Source organism: Typha angustifolia, chromosome 14, assembly GCF_048772165.1.
Source record: "Typha angustifolia cultivar Huaian chromosome 14, ASM4877216v1, whole genome shotgun sequence".
Lineage (NCBI taxonomy): Eukaryota > Viridiplantae > Streptophyta > Magnoliopsida > Poales > Typhaceae > Typha > Typha angustifolia.
The window spans coordinates 6,393,786-6,418,257 of NC_133252.1; the positions used below are offsets into that span (position 1 = coordinate 6,393,786).

Below are 24,472 nucleotides of genomic sequence, written 5' to 3' on the forward strand. Positions count from 1 at the left end.
GATAAGTGGCAAGGTTTACCATAAACAAGCCGAAAAGGTGACATTCCAATGGATGGTTTGAATGCAGTGTGATATGCCCATAGAGCATCATTGAGATGCAAAGACCAGTCCTTGTGATTTAGATAATTGTCTTCTGTAAAATATTTTTAATTTTCCTATTTGCTATCCTAGCTTGGCCATCTGTTTGAGGATGATAGGGGGTTGCAACCTTATGCCCACTTTTACTTGTGAAATAAGATTAAACTTATACTAGAATAAGCTTCCTTATTTTGATATAGCAACTTTTATTACACATCACCTCAGCCTATCATCATGCCGCCACCAAGCCCTAGACCAGCAGGATCAGTCCATCTAAATCGGCCGTAGGTTGGACTACAGCAAAGAGGTCATCTAACGGGGAACCTCTAGCCGGTTTCGACCACTGGCGTGATGAAGATGACGTTCCACCGCTGGCCGGAGATGACCACCGTTGGAGGGACTATCAACCAATCTTGGTGCACCCTCCTCCACTCCAACATGGTGGTGGACATGATCCAGATTGAGATAATAGGGTTTGAGCAAGGATCTTGCACTAATAGACTGTCCACGTTCAAGGGTGGGGATCCGATCGATTGGATCTACCAAGTGGATCAGCTTTACCTTTACCAAGGAACTCCGAGAGAATAAAAGGTGTTGTTAGTAAGTGTAATGCCCCTGCCCGGCATAGGCATGTACATGTCCACGCACACACACGACACGCGCGACGCACGCGACAAGTTGGGCGGAGCCCGTCATGCACAGATACACTCCTATGCACATATAATTATGACATCATCAAATAAAACTTGCTAACATATCCATACTCACATAATGTATCACCAAATAAATCATATTATTAACGAAATAAACCTGTTAACATATGAATATCCAAGTCCATAATAATATACACTAGACCACTACATAATATGGTAGGACTCACATAGACCACGATAAACCATCAAGATACAACTAAAACAACTAATACAAGAGTACACTATGATTCGACCTGTATTATACAAATCATCAAACGTTAACTCATCGATAAGGTCCATGGGGTTCTAGATAAAGGGGGTTTGGGATCTGAAAATATTTAAGTAGCATGAAATTTGTCGTTTATCTAATTAGAATTAATTCAAGTAAAATATAAAGGTTTATTAGGTCTAGAATCACTTCTTTTTATTTTTGATTACATAACTAGATCTATATTATAGATACGATTCAAATACTATAATTATACTATTATTATAAAATACTAATTATAATATAAGGAGAAGAGGTCTGTTTCTTTTTATATAAGAATATTTCTGAATATATAATTATAAAATAAAATAAAAGGCTAAATAACTGTAAGTATAGACAAGGTCTATTTGTAATTAATTTTATAATTCATATGCTATCTTGATTAATTAGGGACTATGTAGTCATGTAGTCTATACTCAATAAAATAATAAAATAATACATAAATAACTAAATAAGTCTAGTATTTTATTTGTTGCAGAATAATAATATATAATAAAATAATAGAATTACTTAAAATGTATATCATAACAATATTAGTATATAAATCTAATAATTTTAATTTACAAATCTATCTATTAATCTAATAGACATATAAGTAAATAAATAAATATAAGTATTACCCATATTTATGTGTAATAGTTTATAACCTAATTAATCATTAATTAATTATAATTAATAATAATCATATTGATGAATATATATTATTATTAAAATAATTCATGTCTAAATCTATTTGTATTTATTAAGAAAAAAATACCTAAATAAATAAATAATAAAAAAATAAGGAGTACTAGCACTACTGCTGGGCTTGGCCTAGCACTGGCTTGCTATAGTGGTAGGCCGAGCCCAACATTGTTGTAGAAAAAACAAAGAGGAGAAGCAGTTGAGGAAGAAGAAGAAAGAAGAAAGAAGAAAGAAGAAAGAAGAAGAAGAAGAAGAAGAAGAAGAAGAAGAAGAGAAGAGAAGAGAAGAAGAAAGAGGAGGGGAGGAAGGGGAGGGGACCGAGCCGAGCCCCTCCCCGCCGGCTTTGTTCCAACGAACCTGAGAGAGAGAGAGAGAGAGAGAGAGAGAGAGAGAGAGAGAGAGAGAGAGAGTGGTCTATGGTTGTACAATATGGCTCACCACTCTAACACTAAAATGAGCCCCCTCAAGGTGGTCTATGGTTGTATCCCGCCAATGTTACAAGTCTATAACTTGGTGTGACGATGGACCAAACCTAGAAGATCGATCTAATGTTGTTAGACCAGGATGAGATATTAAGGAGGCTTAAGACTTATCTTTCCATAGCCTAAAACCGCATGAAGCAACCCCATGATAGAGGGCGCAAGTTCAAGGTGAGTCAATGGTATTCATACGAGCTCAACCATATCAATAGTCCTCATTGAGGTAGATATGAACCAAAAGCTAGGCTACAAATACTTTGGGCCTTTCGAGTTGAGCAACAAGTCAGTCCAATAGCCTACTAATTAACCTTGCCAAAAGACACTCATATCCATCCCGTGTTTTATGTGTTCATGCTCAAGACATAAATATGACCAAATCAAATAGCCAGATCTACCTTACCCGAGCCTATTGAGGAGAGCAATTAAATTGAACTAGTTAGAGTATTGGGATGACGTAGAAGATGCCATGGGACTAGATGGAGACCGAGGTTTTGATCGAGTGGTTGAGTAAACCGACGTATGTGCCCATTTGGGAGCATGAGTTTGACATACTTGACTGCTTCCCCAACTTTTCACCTTGAAGATAAGGTGATGGAAATATGATAGATTAATACGGATTAGACCTACCAACCCGCCTCGAACTGAAGCATTATTGTTTTTTGGAAAAAATGAGGTTCTCCAGCTTGAGTGTTTGAACGCCAAGAATGCCCGTTTGAACGTCCTGTTTGAATGCTTGCACCCATTTGCACATATAGAGCAATATTTTTATTTGTTCGAACGGCCTCGTGCTCGTTCGAATGTCCTATGACGAGGACGGATTGTATTAGGATTATTTCTTGTTTATTTTAGTTGGTAAGTTAACATATAAATATGTGGAAGATTACATCATTGAATCTATCGAAGATTATTGATGTTTTTCTTCTATCTCTTTATTCTCTCTTTCTCCTCCTAATATCTCATTTCCTCGACTGTAGTAATTATTGGGCATCGTCTTCTTCCTCCCTCAATCTAACCGCGCCCCTTGCTTATAAAGGATTAGTCTACCCTCATCTCCATTGTCTAGCCTTTTGTTCATCCCCATTAGTGCTATTACCTTCTAAAACTCTAACCCTAGATATTATTCCACTATCCACCATCCACATCCATCCCGTCACCTTTTGACCTTTGATAAGTATTTCTACCATAATTTTTGATCTACACCTCCTATCATTGTGATTTTAATTACGTTGGAATCCTAACTTCCATCATAAAAACAACCTACTAGAGTTGTAGGTCTTTTGGATGGTTAGATTGGTCCACATTGCCCTCCGAAACTCCAGTTCCAAATCTGTCCCGAGCACCAATCATAGTAGCAAAGTGATTGCATCACCTTCACCAAGCCACAAGCTTCAGTATTGCCATCACAAGCACCACCACCAGTCCTAACCATGATAGTGGATGATATGAATGTAAGGTGTAGGTAGTAGAGAAAGGGATATATAGAAGGATCAGCCATCTCTTAGAGTTGAGAGGTGACAGCCGAATGAGGAGGTAGGCAACAATGATTTGTCCTCGGTGGTGCTAGGTCGACTACGACATGGAGGTCATTGAATAAGGAGGAAGAAGTTGATCCCAAAATTATCTCATTAATCCAAGATAATCTTTATTAAGGGCGCACCATATCTCTTATAGTGGTTCCCTAATCAACTTGATCAACCTAGCTACTCATAGCTTAGGTCTAATCGATTTAATCCAGCATCCTAATACATCAAATTTAAAGATTAGATGCACATCACAAGTGAATTTGGTGGCTATCTAATTTGACTCAGCTAGTCGACTCGAACAGGCTTGAGTTCGACTTGTACAAGTAAGCAAAACGGGCTAAATAACAATTGCACCTAACATATGGGTCTAATAACAAAAGCAAATAAAAAACAAATGCAATCATAAAATTATTAGCCCTCCTCATGTGCAAATCCAAGTTAGTGATTAACTGATTAGAACCCATCTTGACTGATATTCATAACATTAAATTTAATATATTGAGTGTGTGTCTTAGTAATATTTTATGGTGTGTTGGCTTGTTAGGATTAAAAATGCTAACAAGATTGGTGACTTAACCCTATAAGAAAAACGCTAAATTCATCAACAATTTATCTTTTATATAACACGCTATTCAATTTAGTGTTCTATTGACATGGACGTGCAAAACAAGACCTTTTTTCTTATATTAAATTTGAAATGGGTCTATTTCGGTATATGAAACTTCGAGGAGGCTAGTTTGGTGAAAAACTCCCTTACTAGGTGCCAGACCCCGGACGCAAACCCAAAAAAATCGGGCTAAATCTCTTTTTCAAGTTATCCGTTCTATGCATCCAACCTGGACTCCGGTATCCTTGCCGGATCCAAACTCGAGAAACGATCGGATATTCTGATGCAACGTATTATCGCTATTGATTGACTTGATCGTGAATACGTGATACCGCAGTAAGACGATTCTGTCGCGGCGAAAGAGGCTAAAATATCAGATCTTGCCTTGGTGGGAGGAGAGAGTAATGGGGGCGACGCAATCCTCCCCTGCTGAGACTTCCATCCATCAATTCGCCGTCAAAGTAAAGCAATTCTTCCCCGGATTTTTTCCAGATTCATATGGGTCTCTTTTAGGTCTTCTCCTTTTGTTTTTGAGATTTTACTATTGCTTTTGGTGTCCTGTGGCAGGATACAAGCGGTAAGGAAGTTGATCTGGGAATATACAAGGGAAAGGTTCTTCTGGTTGTTAATGTTGCTTCTAAATGGTATTATTCCTTCTGTCTTGCTATTGTCTTTTCCTCCCTTTATAGATTTACCTTATACTATTGTAAATTGTCTAATATCGTCTGCGATGATTATTGTCTTTTGGTTTCCTGCTTAATTTCCTATAGATTCCTTCGAGTTCTTTGCGTTTAAATTTACGTAATTGGCAGTAAAAACTTTCGACTATCGTAAAAAATATGTTTAGGGACCTAGATTAGATGTCAGTGAAGAGATGAAGAATAACATTTATCATCTTTCCTCTTAGAAACTCAGTTGGTCTATCAAGATATGCCACACAGAAACTACAATTTGACGACCTAACAAATGACAATATATCTTGTGGAACTAACGTGAAGACTAGCTAAATAATAAGGTGACATTTTGTTTTTTTTTCTCTGACAATCTTGACTGCCTAATATTATAAGAGACAATTATGAACAATACAAGCCAGATGTGGTGTTTAGTGTCTTTTCAGTTGCACCTTAGATAAGTTTGCCAAGGATAAATGATATTCAAAAGATTGTAGTGTTAATGTTACTTGATATTCTGAAACTCTATGAAAGGCAGAAATTTAAGTATCTCTTCTTTCCTAACATTTCTTTTTCTTCTTCTGTGGAATTTTGTAACAGTGGGTTTACAGATAGAAACTACACTGAACTGACAGAACTCTACAACAAGTACAAGGGCAAAGGTTAGCAATATGTTGTTCTCTGGCTTTCTCTATGATACCAATATGTGGATATGCCAATGTCGTTTGTGTTTACTGTTTGATAGTTTCTTTCTAAATATGGTAACTATTTGAGATGCACATAGCATTATCACAATGACATAGAGGTACAGTAAGCATGATGCAGTGTCAGATTGTTATCAACTTATCACCAAGTTTTCACAAGAGCAACAGAACAATAACTTGTCTCCTTTTTCAATCTGTGAAATTACATAAATGCGGCATATCTTCATAAATGGGGATATCCACCTTATTTCTAAATATGACGCAATATACTACTTGCTATTGAATTACTTAACATTAAATAAGAAATTGCCAACTGATTCTTTCACTCTTCCCTTATCTTGGTCTATCAAAGAAGATGCTTGCAATGCCTACTTATGTTGGAAGAAAACGAGGATAAATGATTAGGAGATTGTCAGATTGAACATTTTCGTAGCATGTGATTAATGACTCAAATTAGTGTGTAAGATTATTTTTTCAAGGTATAATACCAATCATCTTAGGCATGAATAATTGGCTGACTTTTAAAGAAGCACCTTCCTTTTTGCTTGTGTTTATCAAGTGATTCTTCCATAAGGGTCACTTACAATGATATACAACTTGTAACGGTAAATAAGAGGAATCCCCTAGAAAGAATCTGTGTTATATCTAGGGAAAGGGATAATGATTTAAGCTATGATTACAAACCATACATCCAAGATTTAAAGGTAAAATACTTATTTATTGATTGAGTTCTATGAAGCACCGACACCTTTGTTTAGGTGAGCTGTCCGTGTTAGACATGTGATGGACACTGACATGTCGGCGACATGGCTCCAAAACTTATTGGACACATTGCGAAGTATCCATTGTCAAAAAAATAAAATAAAATCTATTTTAGACACATTGGGACATGCCGATAAGACATGCCACTTCATTTTTTTTTAAATTTTAAAATACCTGATCCAATAGCTTGTTAAAATAAAACCTAAAAACCCTACCTATGTATTCTCCTCTTCCGAGTTCTTGCCTTCAATGACTCAATGACGCAGTGTGATTGGCAATGGAGAGCTACTCTAGCCGATGACGCATGATTGGAGATGAGCCGATGACGTGTGATCTCCCCCTTACGAGTACCTCTATATGTGTGTGTAGAAGATGATGAGTCTTCTCTGTTGGCCTATGAATTGAATGATCCTTCAACCTTCATTTGATGGAGATGGCCACTTAGTTTTGTCGGAAAGGGAATGCTTCTTTCCCTCTACTTTGCGGGTGCTAAGACACAGGCCTTGTATGTGGCTAATGGTTTTTTTCCCCCTATATTGCGTGGGTGCTAAGACAGGTCCCACTGTGAGTTCTTTTTTTTCCGTTTTCTTCCCCAATTTCTTCTATCATTTTCTTTTACTATTGACAGGTGGCCAATGGTTTTTTTCTTTTGTCTTGATGAATGGATTTTGGTCTTCTACCACTAGTATTAAGACACTTGTTTAAAACAGTGATAGGAATTTCAAAAATAGTGACACTTGTTAGTTTAAACCAGTGAAAGAAATATAAAAAATTGACACTTATTAGTATAAAACAATGACATTTGTTAATTGATATATGTGTATTTTACACCATTAGATTGCAAAATTTTGTTTTAGATCTATCAATAATTATATTTATATAGTTTTACTTATTTATTTGTTTTAGAGATTATTCTCTTTTCACCTCCTGAACTATCACCTCCTGAATTATCACTCATTTTCACAATGACCCCTTGAACTTGTTTTTGGTACACACTGACCCTCTAAACTTTAAAAAATATCTCAGCCCCCTAATATCGTTGATAGAATTAATAAATTGACCAAATTACCACTCCACTTATAATAATGAAATAATTAAGTGGCTTAACTAATATTAAATATTTTACTTTTTTTAAATTTCTTCATTGCCTTCTGCCTTTTATCCCATTTCTAAACACATTCCTCTCCTCTCTAAGTACATCCATCCCGTCAACGACCCACGGTAGCAAGGCGTGAAGCACGACAGGGGGCAGCCAGCAGCGGCCTGTTGGTGAAGGGGGTCCCTGTGGGGGATGAGGTCGAGCTTGGTGCTGTGGGCCTCACCGTGCATGAACTCAAAGTGGACATAGATGCGGCCTCGATGTCGGGTAGAGGTGGAGGTGATTTGGGGGCCGACGGTGGAGGTTAGGAGAAGGTGACAAGGAGACCCTTGGCCTTCTCCTTGTTTTCTCAGCGAAAGGTGTATCATCACCATCGCTCATGTTCTTCTCTTCACTGCCTTCTCATGCGGGAGCCGATGAGGTTGGTGGAGATGGGACGTGGAGGTTGATGGCGACAAGGAGGCCTTGCCTTTTTAGTCACTACATTGACAGCCCAAGGGAGCAAGGCATAACGAACTACACGGGGTGGCCTGCCTCAGCTTGGTGGCTGATGAGGTCAGTGAAGGCTGAGGGCCTGCGGCTAACGAGGTCGAGCTTGTTGAGGAGGATAAGGGGCCCTAGGGTGGTGATATTGGCCTTCATGGTTTCACCTATGATAGCTATCGAGTCTTAGAGAAGTGGGCGGATCTATCTCACCTTAATCGGCCGATGGTGGCAGCGGAGCTGTGGCAATCCAATATCCAACTCTAGTGAGGTTCTTGATGGAGTTGAAGTTGAAGTGGATGCATATTTTGCTCATGATCTTGGAGCTATGGAAGATGAGCACGGTGGATCCAAGCTTGAGCACGTCGCTCCCAATCGACGGTGGTCAATGTCGTGAAGGCGGTAGCTTTGGCAGTGGACTGTGGAGGAGGCGACGATGGCGTTGGGCTAGGCTGGTGGGCTAGGTAAGAATAAGTGATAGCAGCTATAGAGGGAGAGGATGAGGAGGGGTATTTTCGTCCACCTAAAATTTTCTCATGACTTACGTGTGACTTGCACATGTATGAGGGGTAAAATTGTCATGTGATTACCACATGACATCTTTTGGACAGAAATGGGTAAAGGAAGGGTTAAAAAAGATATTTTTAATAATTTAGGGGAGTCATTATGATGCAGAACAACGTCTTGATTGTAGAGTTGAGAAGAAAAAGTAGCGAGAAATAATCAAACCCGAAGAATCCACCAATCGGGGTGTCGGAATCTACCGACATTGGAATCCACCAACAAACACTTAATAGGCAAAAGCTCTCAAAATATTCATTAACCCATAAAAGATGATTACAAGCCTTTATATAGGCTAAATAAAGTAAAAGACAAAAGACGAAAGTAGCCCTAGAAGGTGATTAAAAGACAAAAGACGAAAAATAGTCCTAGAAGGTGACTAGTCACAACCCTCGTGAAGCCAAAGGGTCACGGGTGTAGCCCTTTTGTGCTTACGAGAATAAACGTGACGAAAAGTGGTGTCCCCATCAACTCTCCCAGGGTGGAAGAAACTCGACCTAGTCGAGTGGATCTGATAGTACTCCAAAATGTCAGGGTCAAGCTGCTGTAACTCCTCGCGAGTGATCTACGTACAATCAGACTCTGGTCGCCCGTGCCATCGAACAAGAAAATGGTGAACCCCTCCTTCTGCAGTAGATGTTATTTGATCATCTAAAATAGCATCTATCTTTTCTTGTGATGTGGATGGGAAAGGAGAAGTGGTAGGTGGCACAGCAGGGATGTCTGGAAGGGTAGTAGAGATGTAGCATAGGGTTTGGTGGGGATGTGCATAGGTGGATGGTAGGCTGCTAGATCCTCAATATTAAAAGTACAACTAATGCCATAATCAGGGGGAATATCAATAACATAAGCATTAGCACCGACACGTTTCATAACTTGGAAAGGACCTGCACTACGGGCATGCAACTTCCGAACAGCTCTCGAAGGGAATCGTTCGGGTCTGAGACGAATCATAACATGATCTCCAACATCGAACTCCTTGGCACGTTTGTGCAAGTCGGCATGTATTTTATATTGGTGATTACTCGCCTCAATTCGCTTAGTGATCTCTTGATGCAAAGAATGAACATGATGTGCAAATGTTTCGGCAGACTCAGAGACTCTAGAATGAGATGACATAGGCAACAGATCTAGATGTTTGCGTGCTTTAAAACCATGAACAACTTCAAATGGGCTCATGCCAATAGACCTATTAATGGAGTTATTATATGTAAATTGGGCTATAGGAAGAATGGCATCTCAGTTTTTGTTATGATTACCCACGAGACAGCATAAAAGATTTCCAAGACTACGATTAACAACCTCGGTTTGACCATCGGTTTGAGGATGATAGGCAGTAGAAAATTTTAATTTTGTGCCAACTATGTGTCATAAGGTTTTCCAAAAATAGCTCATAAAGTGAACATCCCGGTCGGAAACAATAGTTTTTGGAAGACCATATAACTTGACGATATGGGCAAAGTACAATTTGGCCACTTGTGACGTATCAGAGGTCTTAGCACAAGGAATAAAATGGGCCATCTTAGAGAAGCGATCCACAACCAAGAGGATTGAATCATGTTTTCTAAATGTGCGAGGCAAGTCCAGGACAAAATCTATACTAACGTCCTACCACGGGTGATTAGGCACAGGTAATGGAGTGTAAAGTCCAGTGTTTTGTTTTCTGTGCTTTGCTAATTGACAAGTCCTACATTGACCAACTAATTTTGTGACATCACGTTTGAGACTTGGCCAGTAGAATTCGTGCTCCACTTCCTCAATGGTCTTATCACGTCCAAAATGACCCGATAGGCCATCAGCATGGATCTCCCAAACAAGAAAGTCACGCACGGATGTACGGGGAACACAAAGCTTGTTAATCTTAAATAGGTAACCGTCTTGGAGGGAATAACTGTCCAAAGCTAAGTTCGGATCAGTCAGCAAAGTGAGAATGATTTCGCCAAAGTCCGGACAAGTTGTATAATCTTCCTTCATTTTGTCAAACCCAGTGACTTTGATGCTAATGGCAGACAGAAGGTTAACCCTTCGGCTAAGTGCATCAGCCGCCTTGTTCTTAACCCCAGCTCTATGTTTGAGTACAAAAGTATACTCCTGTAAGAACTCGATCCAATGAGCATGTCTCGAATTTAGTTTCTTCTGAGAATTTAAGAATCAAAGAGCTTCGTGGTCGGAATAAAGCACGAATTCATGCGGAAGTAAATAATGGCGCCAATAGCGTAAAGCTTGAATAACCGTATAAAATTCCTTATCTTAAGTGGAGTACTTTTGCTTTCATTTAATTTTTCACTGAAATAGGCAACAGGATAGCGTTCCTAGCTAAGGACACCGCCGATCCCGATGCCTGAGGCATCACATTCCACCTCGAAAGCTTTAGAAAAGTCAGGAAGACGCATTACAGACGCTATTGTCATTTTCTTCTTAATCTCTTCAAAAGCCTTATTTGTTGCGTTACTCCAATGAAAATCTCCTTTCTTCAAGCAGGCAGTGATCGGCGACATGATAGTACTAAACCCTCGAATGAAGCGGCGATAAAAAGTAGCAAGGCCATGAAAGCTACGCACATCATGAATATTTCGTGGTTCCGGCCAATCAACAATTGCCTTGACCTTCTCACGGTCAGCGCGGACTCCTCCTAAAGTAACCACAAATCCTAAGAAGATGACTTGATCAACAAGAAAAGAACACTTCTTCCTATTGCCATAGAGTTGAGTAGCACGAAGCGCTAGACAGACTTGACGCAAATGGTCCAAATGAAGCTCTTTTGAACGACTATAAATCAAAATGTCATCAAAATACACCATAAGAAATTTGCCCATGAATGGGCGAAGCACTTGTGTCATAACACGCATGAAAGTGCTTGGGGCATTTGATAAACCGAAAGGCATTACCAACCATTTATACAACCCATCTTTTGTCTTAAAAGCAGTTTTCCATTCATTGCATGGGCGAATTCGGATTTGGTGATAACCACTTTTAAGATCGATCTTAGAGAAAATTGAAGCTCCCGCCATCATATTAAGCATGTCATCAAGTCGTGGAATGGGAAAATGATATTTGATTGTTATTCTATTGATAGCTCGACTATTGACACACATACACCAGGACCCATCCTTCTTTGGCGTGAGCAAGGCAGGCACAGCACAAAGACTTAGGCTCTTGCGGATGAAACCCTTCATAAGAAGTTCATTTACCTGATGTTGCAGTTCAGCATATTCTTTGGGGCTTATTCGATAGTGTGGCAAGTTTGGGAGGGACGCTCTAGGGATAAAATCAATTGCATGTTGGATATCGCGTAAAGGAGGCAATTGGTCCGGCAGATCATCCGGAAACACATCTTGAAACTCATTAGTATAGGAGCAGATTCGTCGGATGGAGTGAGGGTATTGCTCCCAACTTCACGAGCCACCAAGGCAAACACAATAGAGCTTTGGTTTGCTTCCTTTTCAAATTCTTTAGAATTTATTATGTGCAAACCATTTTTACTTGGAGCATTTTTCTTGTTATCTTTGTTAATTATTTTAGGGCGCATAGGATTTATCTTAATCTTTTTGCCTTCAAAATTGAAAGAGCATGAGTTAGAACGCCCAAAAATAGTTGCATCATGATCAAATAACCAGGGCGACCTAAAATGATATGCCCTACATCCATCAGTACTATGTCACACCACATATTTTCTTTATAAGAAAGGAAAGTGATAGGAACGAGGCATCTCTCATTTATAACAATGGAAGAATCATTTACCCAAGACACCTTATAAGGATTCGGATGAGGTGTGGACTTTAACGCTAGGCGAGATATAACGTTAGAAGAGACGGCGTTAATACAACTCCCACTATTGATGATGACTTTGCAATCTTTAGTCCCACATTTAATGTAAGTGTGGAATATTGCATTCCTTTGCCAATCATCGATCTCTCGGGGTTGCGTCAAAGCACAACGAACAACACCAACAGTATAGTCTCCATAATCACGATCTTCGTCACTATCTTGGACATCATTAGGGTCAGGTTCATAAACTTGTTCATCGAGCTCATTTTTCCCGATAATGTCATCCTGTTCCCTAAGATAAAGGGTCTTTTGAGGACAGTTTGAGGCTACATGACCAACTTGTCTGTATTTGTAACATCGACGGGGGTCATGGATAGGTGCAGTTTCATGGAGGGGCCCCTTCCCTTTGTCAGGTTGGGCAGGTGTGGTAGTTTGGATAGTTCTGGTAGGTACCGATGGTGGTGGAGCTTTTACGCCAGTAGATGCGTAACTGGGAGGGTCGCGTCCAATTGGTCACCTAGGCAATTGTTGCCTATTAATTATCTCGTAGTTCAACGCAAGAGTGTAAGCTTGGTCCAAGGAGGTAACCTCCCGAAAAACTAACTCTCTTTAAATGTCATCGTTAAGGCCACGCCTAAAACGACTCAGTGTCATCCTCTCATCCTCCACAACATTACATCTCAGCATATATTCCTCAAAGTGGGAGACATAATCGCTCACAGGCCTATTTCCTTGTTTAAAATTATTCCATTGATCTAAAAGGTCACCAAGATAAGAATGTGGCAAATATTTTTTTTTTAATTTTTCTTTCATTTCATGCCAATGAATTATGGGACGTTGGTTTCGTCGCACTAATAATTGTTCTATACTTTGCCAAAATAGTTTGGCTCGGCCGACTAGTTTCATTTGGGCAAATCTAACGCGTCGGTTTTCTGGTAGATCATACCACTCAAAGAAATGGTCCATCTCACGGAGCCAGTTAGTAAATACAGTAGGATCTAAGCGACCGACAAAAGTTGGGGCATCCACCATAATATTTTTTATAATTTGATTGTCATGGTTTTCAGATTCTCTAAAGGCGACATTGCCTCTAAACCCCCTGATATTTTGAAAATCAAATGTATTTTCACAATAATTTTGCCTATGAGGTTCTCTCTCAGGACCTCTCCATGGTGAGGGTAGTATGAAGCCTGTTGATTGATCTCGACATTAGGAGCAGCACGCGTGGCACCCGTGTTGGACGCACCGACGTCACTCCTAGTCTCATGTTGGTCACGACCCATCTCAATAGCCTCGAGATGAGCATTGAAGTCGTCTAATCTGATAGTAATGGTTTCAATGGACTCTTGTAAAAATCGACGAAAATCTTCCATGGTATTGGGTTCCATAACAGACTGGGATAAAGGGTGAGAGACTCTCCTACCACTATGAAGGTTCATATAAAGTGTCTCTACTACTAAAAAAAATAAATGCAATAAATGAATGATGATATGCAAGCTAAGAGATCACAGCGAACAATAAGGGAGTAATAACCAGAATAACCTACAGCCACTTATGAAGTTTTCAGTAAGAGCCAGTCAGACTCAGCAGAAAAATTGCAAACCAATAGTACAAGCTCCGGAGATCGAGACGGGGACTGCAGATATGTCAAGACTTTCCCTCTAACCTAGCTAGTTCTACGGTTAATATTAAATGTTTTTTTTTTGTAACAAACAAAAAGAAGTAGATAGGCAAATATCAGGCTCAAGCGCTTGTTGAAATAAAACAAATGAATTAAGCAATGTAAATAGATAGGCAATAGTAGGCAATAACAGGCTCAATATGGCTATGATCCACACCAACAGAAAGACATTTGCTATTTTAAGACTAACAAATAACAGTAAAGAAAGGACGGATGTTACCGAATGTCGCACATCCACTGTAGATGGTGGTCGTGATAACGATGGCTGGAATCCGACAACAGCGACGGTGGTGACGGCTACTGTGGTAGGGACAGCGGCGGTAGTTGCAGTGGCAAGGAGCTGCAAAAATGGTAGTGACGACTATGACGAAGCAGTGGCAGGCCCGCGCAGGGGTTGCAGCGACGGCAATAGTAGAGCGGCGACGGCAATAGTAGAGCGGCGACGGCGGTGAAGATGGGCTGTGGCAGGGGCGGTGGAAGTGGCAGCAGTGGTCGTAGTAGCAAAGATGGCTACGGATGGGTGGCTGCGGTTGGAAACTATGGCAGCGGGTGGCTGCGGTAGCGGCGGTCGCGGTAAGGGCTGTAGGGGTAGCGGTGGTGGTGAAGATGGTGGCACGGTAGAGCAAGGGCCGTGGAAATCGATGGTGGTGTCGTTCGTGGAGGTCGGCGGCAACGTCGGCGAACAAAGAAAGAAGGGATGATGGATGTGAGTGGCGGGTGGGGCTAAAGAGGAGTAAGATGACGATGGGTTTGGAATGGGTTGTGGGTAAACAGGTCGATTTTTGGGTAGGTTTCTATTGATTCACTAAGGCTAAAAGATGGGCTAGGTTAGGCTGGTGGGCTTAGTTGGTTAGTGGTCTTTGGGTTTTGGAATGAAGAGAGGTTTAGCCGTTTAGGCTAGTGGGTTAATGGGTTTAGGTTTTGGGTTGGTTGAGATTAAGTTAGGGAAGTAGATAAGATAGGTATTTATCCTAAAATGAGGAAACTAATTTTCAAAAATTATGGAAACTAATCCCTAAAATTAAGGAAAGGTAAATAAGAAAAGGAAGAAAAAAATATCTTCTAAAATTAATTTTGAAATTTTCGAAATTCAAAATTAAAGATAAAGATAAAACAAATAAATTGAATTTCGGATTTTTTTTCTCTCTGTTCTTTTTTTTTTTTGAGAGCTCTTTCTTTCTTTTTTTAATCTAAAACGGGGAAAGAAAATCTATTGAATAAAGTTTACTTGTGATTATCTCCTTGTGATGGTAATGGTTTATTGTTTTCCTCCTTGAGGGTAATCTCCTCGCGTAACTCGGATCCGGATCCTAATGTTATCGGGCGACGGGTTCGTAGAGCGATTGATCTGACGAAGAAAATATGAGGCGCTGCGTAGAATCCAGGCGGTAGAGCGTCCATAAACTAGGAAACGATTTGCTCTGATACCAAGGCTGATGTAGAACGTCTTGATTGTAGAGTTGAGAAGAAAAAGTAGGGAGAAATAATCAAACCCGAGGAATCCACCAATCGGGGTGTCGGAATCCACCGACGTTGGAATCCACCAACAAACACTCAATAGGCAAAAGCTCTCAAAATATTCATTAACCCATAAAAGATGATTACAAGCTTTTATATAGGCCAAATAAAGTAAAAGACAAAAGACGAAAATAGCCCTAGAAGGTGATTAAAAGACAAAAAACGAAAAATAGCCCTAGAAGGTGACTAGTCACTACCCTCGTGAAGCCAAAGGGCCACGGGTGCAGCCCTTTTATGCTTACGAGAATAAACATGACGAAAAGTGGTGTCCCCACCACATTATGTACCAAAAAAATATTTAGAAGGTCATTGTATAAGTGTGATAGTTCAGAGCATGAAGGAAATTATCCCTTTATTCTATCATGTTCTATGTCGTGTTTATGCCCTATTTTTTTAAAATTTGCCGTGTTATCGTGTCTATATCGTGTCATATTTGTGTCTGTGCTTCACCGATTGAGTTGCATCTTAACTAGTCTTTGAAAGACCACAAAAACAAAAGAATGACTTTGCCATGAATCGGACTCAGGTAGCAGCATTATCAGAGCTACTAAAATTTGAACTGCTTATGCAAACAATATCTAAAAACACTCTATGGGCAAGAATGTCACCTTGGCTCTATATATAGTAAGTTTTTGACTAATTAAAGAAATGTGCCTATTGTTGCGATTGCTAACACTTTGCCTAGATGTGGTCAAACAGTGGGACCATTTATGGAAAGATTCTTTAGAATCAAATGTCAATCAAACATTCAATATACTATACAACCAATCCTAGAAAAATATACATGAAATTAGAACACTTAACAAAAAAGACTAGGGTGAAACATAGCTAAAACAAGACATACTCTTTATTAGCGAGACAAATGAAATGGCTTTTCTAAGTGTTGGGAAATGGTTCTCCTCTCATATAAGTAGTAGATTGTGTGATAGAATGTTATGTGCATGAAAGTTATTGGCAAGAACTGAACGATCACATGGTAATTATTGACCACTTCCGACAATTTGGTACTCATTACTCCGTAACAATGTTCACCATTGCAAGATAAAGTCCATTTCTCCATTAAGATCTTGTCAAGCCATCTCACCAATTCTGATGCAACATCCTGTGACATCTGAAAGTCAAAACCTTTAAACGTGATTTCCAAATCATAAAGTAAACAAAATTTTTAAAAGTAGTATTGCCAAAGTTCATTTTGAAGTTACTAACATATAGTGCACACAATGCGGTGACACAACCATTGGCTTCTTCTAAACAATCCTTTCGTCATTGATAGTTGCTATGATCTTGTTATGGCAATTTATCATACCAAAACCTTTTCTTTCACACGATAAAAATTTGCAAACTTGCAAAGTTCCATTATATTGCTTTTATTCTTTTCATCATCCGTGGCAATAATTAAAGTCCCCTAATATTTACCTTATAGGTGTATGCTATCCATACTTATTATAGCCTTATAGGTCTATTGTGTTCGATGCCATGAATTGATGCTCCCAATGATGAAAGAATATGCTTGAACTACTTTATACCTATGACAGTTATTTGAGTTTTTGTTCTTCACTTCCATTAGAATTGATGGCAATAGTTATTGGTGCAACCACCAAATAGCTCTGCAATTGTTTCTTGTTTTGTCTCTTGTCTTTTGGAATGCTAGCTAAAACTGCTACAAGTTGGTAATCCGCTCTTGCAAAGTAATTTTTATGGTTGGATTTGTTTCCATTGTCTCCTTTATATCGATAATAATATCCAATTGACTATCCGATACTTTTCATACTCTCACCATTTCAATATCAGATGCTGTATCGAATAGGATATATTAACATCAAATACTTTGGGATACATATTGGATACTTCCTTAAAGTGTCTATCATTTTAAATATAAAATTACTGTTTGGATACTTCTCACATATTTAATAGATACTTATTGGATGCTTTTGAGATTATATCAGTATGACTTTCTTGCTACTGTGTTGCTAGCAACCATGATTAGCAAGATCAGCCTATCCCGAGCTCAATCCAAACTCTCTCTTTCATTTTTTCTTTTTGCTCTCTTTCTCTCTTTTGCTTTTTCTTTATCTTTTTCTCTCTTTGCCATATAGCCATTGTTTCTCTTACGGAAAGATCTGGCCCTGGTGAACTCCGACGACATAGATCTAACTCTGATGAACTCTGGTATATAATTTTTTAATTTATTTTTTTGATTCTCTTTTAGTTTTTTTTAAAAATTTTTTCCACTCTTTTTTTTTCTTCTCCTTCACTATACTAAGGTTTTTCTTTCTTTTGTTTGGTTTTCTTCCACTTGCTCTCTCTCTCTCTCTCTAATATCTTCTTTTCTGTTTTCACTACACCATACTTTTTCTTTCTTTATTTTCTTATTTTTTGTCATTTCTTTCTAAATCTTTAGAAATTTTCTATATTTTTAGATAATATTTAGAATCTACATAATTAAAAAATGTCTGATCTGATCTAGACGATCGATATGGCCAATTCGGTTGATAGTAACATTTTTTTTAAATGCCTATTCCGATCCTGATTTCATTTTTTGAACCTTGTTAGCAACAACACAAGTGACTAATGCATGTTACACCACTATGGTACATCATCAGTATTGTCGTCGTCTTGATCAGCCTCTAGTTGCTTGTTTGATATCCCTATTGTGACGAATGGAAGAACACACTTGTAGCGATTTGGTGAAGAAATCTGCTATTTGCTCCATAGATGATATGTGGAAGACTAATAGTGCCAGCTAAAAACTGATGTCGAACAAAGTGACAATCTACCTCAATATGTTTTGTTCTCTCATGAAATACAGGATTGCTTGCAATTTGTATAGCACTCCTGTTATCACAATAAAGAGCAGTGGGTGTAGGAGTTGCTATGCCAATATCTCCCAATAGACGGCGAAGGTGAATGATTTCCTTAGAAGTAGTGGACATGGCTCTATATTCTGTCTCAGTGCTAGAGAGAGAGATAATATCTTGCTTCTTGCTCCGCCACGATATAAGAGAGTCACCAAGGAATACATAGAATCCAGTAGTAGAACGACGAGTGGTAGGATCACTAGCCCAATCAGCATCGGAATAAGCACGAAGAACAAGAGATGAACGAACAGACATCAATAGAGAGCGAGTAACAGTCCCCCGCACATATCTGAGAATCCGGAGTAGTGCTGCACAATGAGTAGATCGAGGAGCCGCCACAAACTGACTAACTATACTCACAGCATGAGAAATATCTGGCCTAGTGATGCATAAATACACAAGTTGTCCAACAAGCTGTCTGTATCTAGTTGGATATGTCAATGGCACTCCATCTGTAGGACGAAGCTTCACATGAAGCTCAAGTGGTGTATCAACTGTCCGATCATCAGATATAGCTGCCCTGCTAATCAAATCAGAAACATACTTTTGTTGAGATACAAGTATACCTCTCTCACTATGAGCAATCTCAAGACCAAGAAAATAACGCAGGTGACCCAAGTTCTTCATCTGAAAGTGCTGAGACAAATGTTTCTGTAGAGACTTGATAGTAGCTGAATCATCACCTGTAATAATCATGTCATCTACATAGAGTAGTAGAATAACACGTCCCTGCGGAGAAATACGCGTAAACAGAGTGATCATGATCACTCTCAACAAAACCAACCTCTGTCATTGCTCGACGAAACCGCTCAAACTAAGCACGGGGTGCTTGCTTGAGACCATAGATGGCACGCCGAAGTCGACAAACATGGGACAAAGGAACAGATAATCCCGGTGGAGGCTGCATATAAACTGTTTCTGCCAAATCACCATGAAGAATAGCATTCTTTACATCCATTTGATACAAAGGCTAGCGACGAATGGCAGCTACCTCAAGAAGAGTACGAACAGTAGTCATCTGAGCCACAGGGGCAAATGTCTCCTCATAATCAATGCCATACTCTTGGGTGAAACCTCTAGCAACAAGACGAGCTTTATATCTTTCAATAGATCCATCAGGTCGTCTCTTGATTTTGTAAACCCATTTACAACTAATAGGTTCAATGCCACTTGGTAGAGGAACAACATCCCATGCCTGAGTATGTGCAAAAGCCTGAAACTCCTAATTCATAGCATGTTGCCACTCAGGATGGACAATAGCCTCCTGATAAGAATTAGGCTCATGATCTGCGTGAAGAGCTGTTAGAAAGGTGTGGAACTCAGAAGAATAACATGCAACATCAATAAATCCATATCTCTGAGGAGAACGATGCTCATGTTGAGATCGGCGAGGACCCACAGTACCAGCTGGAGAAGGTGTAGGAGGTGGAGCCGAAAATGAAATAGGAGGAACATGAGGAGGAGAAGATGAAGGAGGTACATGAATAACTCGTCGAGAGTAAACCTGAGTGATAGGACGACAAGGGAGAGAATCACTAGGACATCCAACAAGAGGCTCCTCAAGAGAATTTGAAGTGGGCACTATCTCAAGAGGAGACTGAGGAATAGATGTCGAAGCTGGAGGCTCAAGAAAAGTGAGGTCCTCAGACTCATGAGAGTAATAAGGAATATTCTCTAAAAAGGAGACATGACGAGCAATCCGCATTCGACGAGTCAAAGAGTCATAGCATCTATAACCTTTGTGTTCAGAACTATATCCAAGAAGAACACATTCCACAGATCGAGCGGACAACTTGTCATACTCATGAGCAGGTAGCAAAACAAAGCAAGTACATCCAAAGACACGAAGAATACTATAATCTGGTTTAACAGATAAAAGAACCTCATGAGGAGAGCGATCTTATAGGAGAGGAGAAGGCATGAAGTTAATAAGGTTAACAGAGGTCAAGAGAGCTTCTGCCTAGAAAGAACGAGGGACAGATGAACTAAGAATAAGAGCACGCGTAGTCTCTAAAATATGATGATGTTTTCGTTTTGCTACACCATTTTGTTCATGAGTGTAGGGACAAGACTGTTGAAAAATGGTGCCATGAGAATGGAGAATGGAACGCATACTCTCGAGCACAGTCAGACCTGAAAACCTTAATGTGTTTGTGAAACTGGGTGTGAATCATAGATGTAAAAATTTGATAAATTTGGGGAATCTCAGAGCGATGACGAATGAGATAAACCCAAGTATATCTAGAAAAGTCATCAATAAAACTCACATAATACAAATATCCACACCTGGAAGATAAAGGTGCAGGGCCCCATATATCAGAATGAACAAGATCAAAAGATGAACTGCTTTTACTATTACTTGAAGAAAAAGGAAGAGCTGATAGTTTGGCTAACTTACAACTCACACAATCTGACATAGAACTAAAACCAAAAGAATCACGTCCTAAGGCTCCAGAATGGAAAATACCTTTAAGACAAGATTTGGACATGTGACCTAACCTACAGTGCCACAAATCAACAGGAGAGAGAGTAGCACCAACAAAATGGGAAATATGTGAGACAGGTAGATGAAGAGAAGAGATGTGGTAAAGGCCACCAGCTCTACGACCAACTCCAATCTCCTGGCCGGTAAGTGGATCCTGCACAACACAAGAAGTCGCAGTAAATAAGACATGATAGCCAGAATCACAAATACTGCTAACTGAGAGAAGATTCATGCTCAGATCAGGAACATGTAAGACATGCGGTAAAGTGAGACGACCGGAATGCTCTGAGGTAGTGGTAATAGATCCAGACTGACAAATAGGAAGAAGAGATCCATTTGCAGTTTGAAGAGGTGACAAATATGACATGGGTGAGCAAATAGTAAGTATAGAAGAATCTGGAGTCATATGCTGAGTAGCACCAGAGTCCACAATCCGAGTGTCATGAGTAATACCAGATGGAGTAGACATGGCTGAGTGATCTGTTGGAGAAGCAGATGTAGTGGCCACCGGATTATGTAAAAGACGACTGAGGAGCTGACTCTGTTGTGCCAGTGTTTGCTCAATCTGCTGAAGACGATCTGATGGAGCAGTATGCAAGACAGGAATGGTGGAAGGCATCTCAGAAGAAACAATAGTAGCCATAGATGCCGTTGGACGTAGACGACTCTTTTGTTTGTGGTTCTTGCGTTTCTCAGGATACAATTCCCAACATGTCTCAATCAGATGTCCCGGCTTATGACAATGAGAACACTGAGGACGAGAGCAAGAATAGTTTGAGCGAGAGTAATTAGCAGAAGCAACAGCAAGAACCTGTTCCACCCCGGTCGAAGGGAAAGCCACTGGTGGAGCATATCGAGACTGAACAGTATGTAGTCGAGTCCATGCTCTTTGGAGTCATCGGAAGGTATAATACTAGATTTGTCAAGATGAATTGAGAGGTCACGTCCATCAAGTGCACTCTCTACTGTAGCACACCAATATGGCCAATCAGCAGCGGTTACAAGCATAAAATCAGCGTAAGGAAGATAATCACGGACTGTATCAGAATTAGCCATTGAAAAATAGTAGCAACAGATTCAAGTTGCAAGTTTAATCAATTAATCCTTTGCTGGCTCAGACTTCAAGCATGACCAAATTGAGATGAATTGATCTAATCAATTATTTCTTAGATAGGATTGAGATGAATTGAATCAAGTAGCAAGTTTAATCAATTAACCCTTTGCTAGATCAGACTTCGAGCAAGAACAAATTGAGATGAATTGATCTAATCAATTATTTCTCAGATAGGGATTGATTCACCTTGCGTTGAGTCCTAAAGGCGCCCAACCTGTAACGATCGCCGTCGTCGGAGTTGGAGGAAGCGCCGGAGTTGGCAAGCCTCTCCGATCAGAAGCTTCCAACCTGAAGAAAGAGTCGGCGGCGTTGATAGAGATCTAGAAAAGGGGTGGAATCGACGGAAAGGGGCCGGAGTCGACGGATTCGCCGGCGGTGTCGATGGAGACCTTGGAGCTGCCACTCGAGCTCGCGACAATTGATGGCAGCGAGGCGTCGAAGGAAATGAAGCTCACAATAGTCGAGGGCGGCGAGGCGTCGAAGGCCAGGAGACGTCGCTCCTCCTCTGCGGAATCGACGGAAAGGGGCCGGAGTCGACGGATTCGCCGGCAGCGTCGATGGAGACCTAGGAGCTGCCACTCGAGCTCGCAACGATCAATGGCAGCGAAGCATCGAAGGAAATGAGTGTGATCCGTCGACCGGAGAGATTGATCAGCTACGAGTTCACGAAGAAGGTTAGAGATGGTAACCTAGTGTGGGCTCTGATACCATGTGACAAATGGAAGAACACACTTGTATTCACATTGAGAATGAGTATAAATACATGGTTGAGGTATATTGTCCCTCAGGTACATGATAAGAGTATATACATTAACACCTATCAAACATGGAAACCTACTCGTAAAGTTCTCTTATAGCATGTATTAGATTCTTGTTCTTGCTTTTTTACTAGTGCATATCATCTCTATCAAAATGATTATCTCCTTTTCCTTATATCATCCAAAACATCTTTCTCGTGATGAAGATCTAAAAGAAGACTTAACACTTTATCTTTCAATGAGGTTTTAATTGTTAGCAGTTCTAGGACTATAATATATATGAGGAGGCAACAATGCTAGATAGAATAGTGTTGTGACAAATTAAGTAACACTCACAAATGCACAAATCTATGAAGTATATTGGCAAGCAAGGTATCGATCCCACGAGGACCTGTTTGAAAACTTGAAGTGTTTGAAAATTTTAAATATAATTTTAACCTAGTTGGAAAATGGGTTTAGGAGATTTATGGAAACAGAAAATTTGTTGTAGCTTTTTTTAATTAAGTGTTGGAGAAATAAGGTCTTGAAATCTACTTGTAGATAATATATTTCTATAGATAACATAAATCTCTTCTTTTTCTACAATTAACCAAGAAATCAATCACCGGTGGATGAAAAGATTATTTTTGAATAAACAATTTAATTTTCATAAAAATAAAGTTATTTTATTTTTAGAAAATATGGAGTAAGAATTTTAGATCATTAGATGTATTCTTTTTGAAAAAAACAATTAATATCTAAATTCTAAACGACAAATTTAAAGTAGAAGAAAGAAAAACCTATTTAGCAATTAAGAACATATAAGAGATTTAAAATAAAAAAAATGTTCTCAATAAGCTTTATCCTCAACATTAAGAAAATTAGAAATTCATTTTAGTAGTTGATAACACAATTTGAATAAAAATAAACATGAGATTTAGCATTAGAGAGTTTTAGAATATTTTTTTCAAAAACCATCAAAATCCAAATCCAAAAATAAGAAAGTCAGAATAGGAATTTTGTTGACTTATAAAGATTAAAATTTCTTTTAATGTAAGCGCTTTATTGGTACCAATTGAATTGAAACAGTTGTAAGTTTAAATGTTAAAATTTAAACTATAACTCCTCAAAAGAAAAACTTAACAGAAAGTACACTAGAAAAGATATTTATAGACTTCTTGGAGCATGAAAATCTGCTCTTAATTTGCTGAAAGTCCACTGTGATTATGCTTGAAATCTGCTGAAAATGTGCATGAAATTTGGTGAAAATCTGTATGAAATATATTAGAAATCTGCTGCATTAGGTGGGTAATTTGTTTAGCTAAAATTGTTGTTCAAATAGGAATTTAAAATTTATTTACTGTTGCAATTATTATTGAAGTTTTTGCTGAATTGGAAGTAAAATTTTGTTGCATTAGGTGAAGATTCCTTGCTAAAATTATGCAATTTGATAGAGATTTGATTGCTGAAAATCTGTTGCTCGATGAAAAAAAGAAGGAATTTTGACTTATTTTGATTTAGATAAGGAAGAAAGTAATTAGTAGATCTTGGTTTGACTTAAGCATGACTTGAAAGTTGACCATTTTTAATAATTAAATGAGATTCAATTGATTAAAGGTCTACATATAACTAAAATAAATTTATTAGTTAAAATAAAATATTAACATTTAATAATTTGGGCATAACAAATATGACAATTA

The 24,472-nt window shown here is 39.0% G+C and overlaps 1 protein-coding gene across 1 annotated transcript in view; it reads left to right on the forward strand.

Annotated features, from left to right (window-relative positions):
- Positions 1-4,494: 4,494 nt before the first annotated feature.
- Positions 4,495-24,472, forward strand: part of LOC140775950 (probable glutathione peroxidase 5) — a 53,204-nt gene continuing 33,226 nt past the window's right edge. Inside the window, exons 1-3 of the mRNA XM_073119452.1 lie at positions 4,495-4,792; positions 4,899-4,975; positions 5,603-5,664. Of these exons, the coding sequence (XP_072975553.1) occupies positions 4,736-4,792; positions 4,899-4,975; positions 5,603-5,664 (196 nt within the window). The 5' untranslated portion in view covers positions 4,495-4,735. The remainder of the gene's footprint in view (positions 4,793-4,898; positions 4,976-5,602; positions 5,665-24,472) is intronic.